Source organism: Budorcas taxicolor, chromosome 4, assembly GCF_023091745.1.
Source record: "Budorcas taxicolor isolate Tak-1 chromosome 4, Takin1.1, whole genome shotgun sequence".
NCBI classification, from domain to species: domain Eukaryota; kingdom Metazoa; phylum Chordata; class Mammalia; order Artiodactyla; family Bovidae; genus Budorcas; species Budorcas taxicolor.
This window is the reverse complement of record NC_068913.1, coordinates 18,750,015-18,762,323: the sequence shown is the minus strand read 5'-3', so window position 1 is coordinate 18,762,323 and position 12,309 is coordinate 18,750,015. Positions and strand designations below refer to the sequence as shown.

At 37.1% G+C, this 12,309-nt stretch overlaps 1 protein-coding gene across 1 annotated transcript; it reads right to left on the bottom strand.

Annotated features, from left to right (window-relative positions):
- Window positions 1-3,250: 3,250 nt before the first annotated feature.
- Window positions 3,251-4,257, bottom strand: NXPH1 (neurexophilin 1). Its single transcript, XM_052639075.1, has 2 exons — window positions 4,211-4,257; window positions 3,251-4,046 (listed from the first exon to the last, which is right to left on the bottom strand). The coding sequence occupies exons 1-2, from the start codon at window positions 4,255-4,257 to the stop codon at window positions 3,251-3,253; spliced, it is 843 nt and encodes a 280-aa protein (XP_052495035.1).
- Window positions 4,258-12,309: the final 8,052 nt, after the last annotated feature.

The window sequence follows — 12,309 nt, the reverse complement described above, 5'->3', positions numbered from 1 at the left end:
TCAGTGAACCCAAAATGCCCAATTGAAACCATACCATGACAATTCATTGTTTTCATCATAACTGTACAAACCGGTAACTTGTATCATTTTCCTTTCATGAGGCAATATCACTGCAATAATCATTTCTTTATTATAATTTCAATTATACTAAAATGCTTCTGAAAATAACAATAGGTGATGACACATCCATGTTTGCATCAGATGTTATCTACTTCCACCTTGACGTGTTTTTTTTTTTCTATACCTTTGCAAAGGTAGGAAAAAGCAATTTCTTTAGTATAGCTTAAAATTTATTTTTTCCAAATAACAAATGATTTTTTAGCATAATTGAAACTTAAATAACCATTTTGTTGAGCAACAAGTTGGCCTAGTATAAGTTTGAACCTTTGAACCTTCATATTCATCACAGTCCATCATCCAGTTCCTTATCTAAAACAGAAAGAGTATATTAGATACATACGAGTAAATTATCTTTTGAATCCTACTTCTATGTCATCATGACTTATGTATACCACAGATGGAGGTGTTAGTGATATGTGAGTACAGGTCCCAAAAAGAATCCTAAAAGTTTGGATTTTTAAAAATTGAAATCTTCATTAGGAGTTTTCTCTTTTTTTCTTCTAAAGAAAAACTACAGAAAAAATAATTCAATGCTTTATTTGTTGCACTCTATATGTTCATAAAAACAAAAGCAATATTTCAAAGGGACTTTGAAAGTAGGGCAGATGGGTGAAGGCTGAAGCATATTTTCTTCTCATCTTGAATGTTGGATCACAGAGCAGATTAGACCACATAATGAAAGTCACAGGCCACTAATCAAATGATAAAAAAAATAAAAGATTTTTGCTTTCTGACTTACTCTCCTTTTTGTTAAAGAGAGTTAACTCTTAAATGATCATTTTGATAAATAAACCCCTGAATAGTAAGATTTATCTGTGGAAGATATGTTATGCACCTGGGACTCAAGAAGCTCTTCATGCCAATCACACCAGGGAAGTCTGTTCTAACATTACCTTCTAAATCCCATGGCAAATTAATTGATACATTGATATAAATGGTTGTCTAGCTATATTGGAGGGATTTGGGTGATGGACATTGAACAGAATGATTTGCCTTTAATTGGCAATTGAAGGCTCTCTGTCTCTCTTTTTTTTTTTCTCAAAACCAATACAGTATTGTAAAGTAAAATAAAGTAAAAATAAAAATGAAAAAAAAAAGAAAAAAAAAAAATGAAGGCTCTCTTTAGTCAAACCAGTTATGGAGTTCTTGCTTTAGAACTCTATAGTATGGGGTTCCCTGTAGTACTTGTATCATTTTCTATATGAAACATACTTATTCCTCTGTAGCATGAAGGGAAGATGAGAATGAGTGAATGTTCTTAATTTGACTTCTTTGGTTAACCTTTGAGACTTTTCATATCCCAATCCCCAGTTTGTGACCTTAAATATGGGATATTACCTTAACGTATTTCTTCTTCTGTTTATTATGCTGGGATTGTATACCATAATTACTTTTTTAAAATAAAATTTAATGTCCAAAAAGAATCCTTTATACATAAATTGATCCCTTTTGCTATATGTAAATTGAGCATCAAAGCCCTCCACTACTATTGTCATTTCCTCAGTTGAGTCGATATGGTAGAATCAGGGGAAATCAGCCACAATCTTCAGATCTCTTGGCTTTCTTTTAAGAAAAAACAATACCTTCTAAACATCCTACTAAATAAAGATGCTTTACGGGAAAATTAAAAAACAACTAGCTATAATTAATTCAGGAGACCTCAATTATCTCTTTATGCTCATTGATTTTTTTGGTATTCTTGAACAACTAACATGACAACAACCAAAAATGTGTGTAATACTGAATGCCACAACTGTTTCCCAGGCTTGAGACTGAGACTCCTAAGTTGTTTTGACTAGGTAACTAATAACAATTTAGATAGTCCTATACAAATTTAGAGACATGAGATGCAAAACCATGAGTGTCTTCCAGCACATTCTTCTTGTCAGAACCATTTAAATCACCATCTTACACAAGTACATATTGAAACTCAACTTTAAGCATTTTATTTTTATGTACATTTCATTTTGTCCAGAAATAAAATATCTAAATACAGACAGACTGTAATGTTGTATATGTATAGGTTTCAACAATACTTGAGCTGAATAAATGCTTTGTACATTAAGTTTGTCTTTTTAATGGAGTTCACAGCTACATTGATAGAATGGATTCCTCATATCCTTTTTTTTTTCTTTTTAAACCAATAACAAGCAGAGAGACAAATACAAGTTAATATTAATAAGCAGCTCAAATTACACTTGGTTAAACTATGTACAATACAAACCATTCATACAAATGAAGACTAGGATATTGACTTTGTTACAATATGTTTAGTAAAGATAAGACAGACACTTATAACTTACATGGTGTCTGTCAGGCATTTCCCTTCTTATATAATGATCAGAACTTGTTTTAAGCAGCCTTAGCTGGTCTCGACTTTGCAAAAGTCCAATGACTGGTGATGAAAGCTGTAGTCCAGTGTCTGCCCACATGTAAATTCCAAATGTTTGCTCATCTTTACTGAGAACAGGCTCCCTCCATAGAAAAAAGAGCTATCTTGGATCACCTTGAATGTGCCTACTGAACGCTGGAAAAAATTACTACACTTGTTGTGTTCATAAAATAAAGAATACTGAGTTTTAAAAACACATTTTTTTTTCCATTTTAACAAGCATTATACTCCTACAGTAGTATTTACCAGTACAGCTACTCCAAGCAGTAGAAATGCATGAGTGGGGACTATTGATTAGCATGTACTCAAGACATTAAAGAGAGATTTCCATAACAGCAAGTGCTAAAAACCATTCACTGTCTAGTTAATCCTTTTGCTTGATGATCGTTTCTCCTGAACCATTATGAGGCAGACAATGAAAGCCCTCTCAACAGGAATCACGACAGACGCTGGCTGAAATGTGTATGCGAGTGTGTTGGTGTGCGTCTATGTGTGGGAGCGTGTCTCCAGGTGTGGCTTGATAATCTGTGGTGATTTTGCGACTATACCAAGAGATGAAGCTGACTGGGCAGAAATCACATCAGGTTGTTTTCCACGAGCGTTTATTTGCCGTCAGTTGACAAGAGGAGCAGAGTGTAGACACATTCCAGGCAACAGATGGGACCTTCTTCTTGAGGCGACAGCCCTGTCATGTGACCTGGAATTCCTCAGGCCTCAGTCTCACCCTCGTGTTCGCCCTCATCCGGAGGGGAAGTAAGGTGTGTCACTGTGGTAGTTGTAGTCGGGGCACACTTTCTGTACTAGTTTATAATCTGTACTATAAAAGGAAATGTAAATACAGATCACCTTAAAGGGCTTGGAGCAGAGCCAGGACACGTGACTTTGCGTCTGCTCCTGGTAACAGGTTTTTGAAGGGTCATAGTTGCAGAGTGTGTTCTTGGTAGCCTTGTCAACCTTTTCGTACTCAATGCGGCAGTTAAAGGACTTGGAATCTTTGGCATCAATCACGGTTTGTTGTGCCAAGTCGAATTCCACTATTTTCGTAGGGGGTACCAAGCTGACAGATACATTCCCTTGACCAGTGGAATTGTGCCTGAAATAAACACTAAACGTCCCATTGCCATGATCGACAATTTTCCCAGTTATCAATAGGTTTAGCTTCACTGTTTTGATGTTGGAATGAAAATCACCCCATCCAAACATTTTCTTAAACTTGCCCGTCTTAACAATGGGCCTTCGCTTGGCCCTGGGCCGGGGCTCTTGAAGGTCTGTGGAGTTCCTCAACCAGTCCCAGAGGTCTTGCTCAGAATAAGGTTCTGGGGTGTCATATCGCAGGTCTAAATCTGTATCATTCTCTTTGCCACGAAAAGTCTGTGACAGGAGTCGGCTGATAGACAAGTCTTTGCTGCTTTCTGTCCATATGTGCTTTAGTGTGGATTTGCTGCCTCCTGATTTTAGAAGTTCTGACTTCCCACCGTTTGTTAAATTGGCACATGTGACCTGAAAATGGAACAGAAAAATGGTGTTTACAACCCTGTATCTGAGAACACGTAACACAGATTCAAGCCCTCTTTCAGTGGCTGGGGATTCAAGTACCTTCAGCACATGGCCAATGCTTACTAAACTGTGATTGAATATCACTGCTATTTTTATACAACGATGGGAGAGAGGAGGTGGAGAAAAACCATTAAACATGACAGAAAGACTATATAAAAACATTGACTTTGAAAAGGGCCACATAACATGAATACAGCAAAGCAGCACCTTAGTGTGATTTATGTTTGAATTACTTCTCAGTGCCAAAATCCAAACACTTTTAAAATAAAATTTTACACAGGATTATGTTACGTTTTTACTTTAAAATCACCATAAGCTTTAAAATGGTAGGATTCTCAGAAATATATCAACTGACATTCTACAGACTTTTGGTAGTCCATGCCACAGTCACATAAGAAAAGTTAGTTTTGCAGGGAGAATCTAGAATATTTTTTTCTGGTCAAAACAAAATAACTTGTTTATGATCACCTATTATTGGCAAGAAACATACTGTATAAGATAATTTTTCCATTAACAGATTTAAATGTGATCTAGTAAAACAAATACTAATTGATAAGAGTAGTACAGACCTTTTGATTTTAGAGTTTATTTTGGCCTGTGTATTTGTTTTGTTTCGACGGAATCTAATTGATTGGTCAAACATCCAAATCTGTATTTGCCTAATTCTATTGTCTTTGTTCTTACTGCAGCCTCTGTATTCTTAGTATAAAAGAAAGAAATACATATCCCAGTCTCTCAAATTACACAGATAATCTCCCATTCTTTGGGTGGCAGAAAGAATAAATGTATTTGATAATGGCTTGGCACTTGTATCTCAGCAACAACATAGTCCATCAAGGAGAGCGAGTATAATGAGATGAATCCATGGTGCACTGGCTCATGAAGCAGTGATGAAACTGTCCTAAAGAAGAAGTAAAAGGGACTTAGAGTGCATTTACCAGCAGAATATAGGGAGTAAAAGAGAAAGAAGAAAAAAAAAAGGAAGTGGCAGGTTTCAAGGGAAAAAAAAAAATGAATCTATTTAACAGGATGCTAAGATTCTGCCAGAAGAACAACCTCTGATTTTCAGGCAGAATAGAAATTTACATCTAAATTATACTCTCCACAGCTGTAGTAATTATGAGTGCAATCTCTGGAGTCAGACACTCTGAATCCCAATGCAGGCTATGATCCTTCACAGCTGTATGATCTGGGCCAGTTGCTTGACTTGTGTACATTTCTGTATTTCTCTTCCACAGAGTAGAAAAATGATATCCCTTTTCCTCACATGGCTGTTTGAAGAATTAACCTGGACAGTCCATTAAAAACACGGAAGGACAGTACCTGGACACGATGAGTGTTCAGCATCAGTGTTTCTATTATCATCCTCAAACAATTTACCTCTGAATTCCAAAGGTAACATTTTATGTAAATGAATAACAGACAATAGGATCTGAGAGCAAGGATATCTTTATAAGAAAATCTCCCTTTTATTAATACATACCCCAAAACCTAAAGCAAACCACTTAAACACACATATATGTATACATATATATATAATGCCCAGGTGGCACAGTGGTAAAGAACCTGCCTGCCAGTGCAGGAGTTGTAAGAGGCAGATTTGATCCCTGGGTTGGGAAGATCCCCTGGAGGAGGGCTTGGCAACCCACTCCATTATTCTTGCCTTGAGAAGCCCATGGGCTGAGGAACCTGGATGGGCGGGGGGCAGGCTACAGTCCATAGGGTCACAAAGAGTTGGATATGACTGAAGCGACTAAGAAAGTGAAAGTATTAGTTTCTCAGTAGTTTTCGACTCTTTGCCACCCCATGGACCATAGCGCACCCACCAGGCTCTTCTGTCCACGGTATTTCCCAGGCAAGAATACTAGAGTGGGGTTGCCATTTCCTTCTCCAGGGGATTTTCCTGACCCAACAATGGAACCCAGGTTGCCTGTACTGCAGGCAGATTCTTTAACATCTGAGCCACCAGGGAACCCCAAAGTGGCTAAGCACACATATATACACTTTCCAAAGTATTTAGGCTGCTACCACAACCTAAAAACAGACAAACTGAGTAGTTAGCAAAATTCAGATGAATAAAACATGAGCAGAACTTCAGCTATTAAACTGTTCAAGGACCAAATGCAATGAATTTATTAGCCCTCAATGGTGCAATGTGAAAGGCTTCTAGTGGCGCAGTCAAGAGGCCTCTGCAACGTCTGAGTTTGGGTACAGAATCAAAGTAGGCTATAATCACCAGCACTGCCTTGATACCATTCTCCTTTCCTCTCCCTTTCATTTAGGCTAGGAGAGAAGCAAGGCAACGTCTAGGAGAGTTTTAGTCATGAAAAATCAGGAAGGGTCCATGATTCATCTTGCTTTATTAATTCAATAACTAAGTGATTCTGGTAATATTGAGTAAAATAACAGGAATATAAAGGCAAATGAGATGTGGTTCTTTCTTACAAGATGTTCACAATCTAATAGTGAGATCCGTTAAGCAAGGGGTATAGTGATGTGACCAACACAATGTACAATATTCTTAGGGTCAAAGTTAAAAGGTAGAGAATATACAACAGAGCAGATTATACTCAGATCTGGGAGATTTAAAAAAAGGTTTAGGACTTCAACAGATAATGAACAGGCGAAAGAAGTTCTTCTAAGTATAAGGAACATACTACGCAAAAGTAAGAAGTTGAAAAAGAACATGTCAAATGTAAGAATGGAAAATAGTTCCTTATCTCTGAACTTCAGGGAGAATTGACAGGAAGGATAAACAGAAGTTGCAAGATTTTGGCAGAACAGAAAGAAGGTCATTTCAGGTCAGTTGAGTCCCTCAGTTGTGTCCAACTCTTTGTGACCCCATGAACTGCAGCACATCAGTGCTCCCTGTCCATCACCACCTCCTGGAGTTTACCCAAACTAATGTCCATTGAGTCGGTGATGCCATCCAACCATCTCATCCTCTGTCATCCCCTTCTCCTCCTGCCTTCAATCTTTCCCAGCATCAGGGTCTTTACCAATGAGTCAGTTCTTCGCATCAGGTGACCAAAGTATTGGAGTTTCAGCTTCAGCATCAGTCCTTCCAATGAACACCCAGGACTGATCTCCTTTAGGATGGGCTGGTTGGATCTCCTTGTAGTCCAAGGGACTCTCAAGAGTCTTCTCCAACACCACAGTTCAAAAGCATCAATTCTTTGGTGCTCAGCTTTCTTCACAGTCCAACTCTCACATCCATACATGACCACTGGAAAAACCATAGCCTTGACAAGATGGACATTTGTTTACAAAGTAATGTCTCTGCTTTTTAATATGCTGTCTAGGTTTGTCATAACTTTCCTTCCAAGGAGTAAACATCTTTTAATTTCATGGCTGCAATCACAATCTGCAGAGATTTTGGAGACCCCCAAAAATAAAGTCAGCCACTGTTTCCACTGGTTCCCCATCTATTTGCCATGAAGTGATGGGACCAGATGCCATGATTTTAGTTTTCTGAATGGTGAGCTTTAAGGCAACTTTTTCAATCTCCTCTTTTAGTTTCATCATGAGGCTGTTTAGTTCTTCTTCACTTTCTGCCATAAGGGTGGTGTCATCTGCATATCTGAGGTTATTGATATTTCTCTTGGCAATCTTGATTCCAGCTTGTGCTTCATCCAGCCCAGTGTTTCTCATGATATACTCTGCATATAAGTTAAATAAGCAGTGTGACAATATACAGCCTTGATGTACTCCTTTTCCTATTTGGAACCAGTCTGTTGTTCCATGTCCAGTTCTAACTGTTGCTTCCTGACCTGCATACAGATTTCTCAAGAGGCAGGTCAGGTGGTCTGGTATTCCCATCTCTTTCAGAATTTTCCACAATTTATTGTGATCCACACAATCAAAGGCTTTGGCATAATCAATAAATCAGAAATAGATGTTTTTCTGGAACTCTCTTGCTTTTTTGACGATCCATCGGATGTTGGTAATTTGATCTCTGGTTCCTCTGCCTTTTCTAAAACCAGCTAGAACATCAGGAACATCACTGTTCACATATTGCTGAAGCCTGGCTTGGAGAATTTTGAGCATTACTTTACTAGCATGTGAGATGAGTGCAGTTGTGCAGTAGTTTGCGCATTCTTTGGCATTGCCTTTCTTTGGAATCAGAATGAAAACTGACCTTTCCCAGCCCTCTGGCCACTGCTGTTTTCCAAATTTGCTGGCATATTGAGTGCAGCACTTTCACAGCATCATCTTTCAGGATTTGAAACAGCTCTACTGGAATTCCATCACCTCCACTAGCTTTGTTCATAGTGATGCTTCCTAAGGCCCACTTGACTTCACATTCTAGGATGTCTGTCTCTAGGTGAGTGATCACACCATTGTGATTATCTGGGTCGTGAAGATCTTTTTTGTACAATTCTTCCATGTATCCTTGCCACCTCTTCTTAATACCTTCTGTTTCTGTTAGGTCCATACCATTTCTGTCCTTTATTGAGTCCATCTTTACATGAAAAGTTTCCTTGGTATCTCTAATTTTCTTGAAGAGATCTCTAGTCTTTCCCATTCTATTGTTTTCCTCTATTTCTTTGCATTGATAGCCGAGGAAGGCTTTCTTATCTCTCTTTCTTATCTCTTATTGCTGTTCTTTGGAACTCTGGATTCAAGTGGGTTTATCTTTCCTTTTCTCCTTTGCTTTTTGCTTCAAAGAAGGGAGGCTAGGGTCAAATTGTGAAGTTTCTAGGGTCAATTTATGAAGATATTTAAAATTAATCTTATAGATAATGAGGAGTGCTTAAATTTTGTCTTATTTTGCTTTTAATTAGGTCATCCTGGCTCTAAAAGAATCACTGACTGGACATTGAAAGGTAGTTTGGTAGGGAGAAAGCTTGAGGGAATAATTAGTTAAATAACAAATTGTAATACTCCTTTTGAGAAAGTAAATGGGCCTGAACCAAGGCAATGGCAGAGAAAAAGAGAAAGAAAAAAATGGATATAAAATATATTTCAGGGGCAGGATTAACTTAATTTGATGATATATATTGGGTAAGCAGGAATGTGAAAAAGTTGAGAATTAATGAATTTTCTTGCATCCGTAAGAAATACAAAAGTAACAAGTTAAAAATGTATATAAACACTTGAAAAGAAGTCTCCAGACTTTTAAATTAACTACTAAGGACCTTCTGGAAGCAAGTGTTAGTGGTGGTAAAGAAATGATGTAAGATGGGAAAGAAGTGCAGCTACCTTAATACATCTGCTCCCAGATGCAATCGAGAATTCTTGGCTTTCTCACTCCATTATATTGCTTTACATATGAAGAATTTTCATTTTTGAAACACATAAATGTACACATAAAATTGAAATAGATTTTGAGCCTTACTGAATAAACAATATATTAAAAAAAATCTTAGACTCAGAACACCTTCTATCATTGATTTTACAAACATAAGAGAAGAGTTCCTTTTGAAAAGTCACCTAAAGATCCTTTCACACCAGTACATCAGAATGTTGACAGAGGTGGTGAAGACCATGGCATAAAATGAGCCCCAAAGAAAAATCTGACAATTGCTAACTAACTCGATTCCAAAAAGGCAATGCACTGTGAACTTTTTTCTACAAAGAGTCATTTTTTCTATAACAGTGAAAGCACTAAAGATACTTCCTAACTGAATATAATTTTCCAAGTCAAAAGTGACCACATTTAAATCAGTTCTAATGAAGTTGATGAAACTGGAGCCTATTATACAGAGTGAGGTAAGTCAGAAAGAAAAACACGAATACAGTATATTAATGCATATATATGGAATTTAGAAAGATGGTAATGGTGACCCTATATACGAGACAGCAAAAGAGACACAGATATAAAGAAGAGACTTTTGGACTCTGTGGAAGAGGGCGAGGGTGGGATGACTTGAGAGAATAGCATTGAAACATGTATATTACCATAAGTGAAACAGATCACCAGTCCAAGTCTGATGCTCAAAACAGGGCACTCAAAGCCGGCGCACTGGGACAACCCAGAAGGATGGGATGGGGAGGGAGGTGGGAGGGGGGTTCGGGATGGGGGACACATGTACACCCGTGGCTGATTCATGTCAATGTATGGTGAAAACCACCACAGTATTGTAAAGTAATTAGCTTCCAATTAAAATAAATTAATTAACTTTTTAAAGTGGCCAATGCCTCAAAAATAAAAATTTTAAGACGTGGCCAACACCCACTCCAAAGGAATTGACCCACTCACCAGTCCGATCATACTATTTCCACAAATTATGTGAGTTGTCTAATTGCTTTAGAAACACTGAGAATCATAAAGACTCTTACCACGATTAGGAATATGCATATTAAAGCACATGTTTCTTTTGACAACATTCAAAAATAGGTGCAAAGACAAGGGTCATTTTCTTCAACCCAACAAAGACCCAGCTTGAATCTAACATTAAGGGAGCTTGTCTGGGGCAGGACCTGTGTGGGGGGCTAGAAAAAAAAGAGACTGCTCTTGCCTGGTGGGGGTGTAAGCATATAAAGAGTTGAGACACCTTGGTCTAGCTCCTCCTTTATATCTCTCAGGGCTATGCTTTCACATTGCTTTCTCTAACATCTTTTCATTACAGGCTTATAATCCTAATGTCAATATATATTATCTTTTAAAATATTGTTGAAAGACGTCACTTTTGGAAGAGATACTTCACTAACACTTCAACTATGCTCCTGGCCTTACGAGATTTTATATAAACAGGTCCCTCTTTCACATATACATCTCCAACTAGAGGCACCTCCAGGTGGTCTGTGTATCTCTTTTTATAAAAGAGCAATAAGGTGCCTTTTCATTTCTACCAGCCCTCACACTTACTGTTGGTCTACTACTGTTCAATACAAATTATCTCAAGATTACTTTGAAAATCATGTATTTATTTCATCAACTGTATGAATATTTAAGCCAAACAAAAATTCTGGATAACCTGATGCTTAAGCAATATCTCTCATCAGTGAATAACTAATCAACAAAACGACCTTGCTCTGTGATTACAACTTCGTTTTGGCAGTTTATGATTTGCTACATTGAATACATGTCACATACTATCAACTGCTATTGGTTAAGGGCATACTATCTTCAGACACTGTAATTAGCATTTTACATATGGCATTGCACTTCATTTAAACCACAAACACACACACACTCATTCACTGACTCATACACAATGTTGTTATTTTCAACTTACAGGCAGAGATACGGAAGCTTGAGAAGAACTTGTTCAAGATTACTGCTGGTAAGTGAAAGAGCTACTGCTTATTACTCCACTGGGTATTTCCTTTATTTTTAAAATTATTTTAATCATATACAATTATACATGAATATATGTTTATCAAAGCATTTAAACATTAGAGGATTTATGAAGCAAAATTTAAAAGCCTATCTTCATAATCAACCCTTGCTCCCTTATAATCCCACCTCTCTCTGTAAAGATAAAACCTCAAATTTTTGATGTATATTGTTCCTAAACATTTTCACTATTTTTCATGTATAAATATTTACGTCGCTAGTGTTGTATTTTATGATTTGCATTTTGTATTTTTTCCAATCAACAATGTCTTTGAGAGGCATAGCTCTTAGTTCATAAAGGTATATCATCTTTATTAAATAGGAAATCGAATTCTAGAATGTAAATGTATCATATTTCTATTTTGGGGTTACCTTTTGTGATAGATCCTTAATCATTACATTCTTTCACAGACATTTTTTTAGCCTTCCTTCCATTGGTTTTTCTGTTCATTATTGCTTCAGATAACTTCATCCCTCTTCTGATTTTCATTTCTATGGTTGCATAGATTTGTGTGATCCTTTTAAAAAGAGTTCACATGAGATAAGCTATCTGAGTAGTCTATGCCTAAAAACGTCTTTACTGGCCATAGGCTTACATTGGGCAGAATAGGCATTCATCTTTCAATTCCTTTTGTTCTGTGATTTTTTTTTCTCTTTCTCCAAAAAAGCGAGGATATTTTTCCACTTCTGGTATTGTGATATCTCACAAGGTGAGCTACATGTGCTCGTGTTTTCTCCAGACCTTTCCTTAACTAGTTTAGGGAAAAGCATGCAGATATTCACAGCCATGCTAGGCTCTTTTTAATAGTGTTCCCAAAAAGGACTGTAACCCCTTTGGGGAATGTTTTTTTCTGTATTATTCCATTTTGTAACTTGAGGAAAGGACTACCTCGCATAGGGTAAGCACTCAATAAATTATATACACAGTTTATATTCTTACTTACATTAGTTTCAATAG

Bases quoted from the DNA above. Each gene is read 5' to 3' on its own strand.
- NXPH1 (XM_052639075.1), bottom strand. From the start codon at position 4,257: ATGTTATGTGGCCCTTTTCAAAGTCAATGTTTTTATATAGTCTTTCT. The intron at 4,047-4,210 runs GTCATGTTTAAT...TCTCAGATACAG, and splicing joins TGTTTTTATATAGTCTTTCT to GGTTGTAAACACCATTTTTC.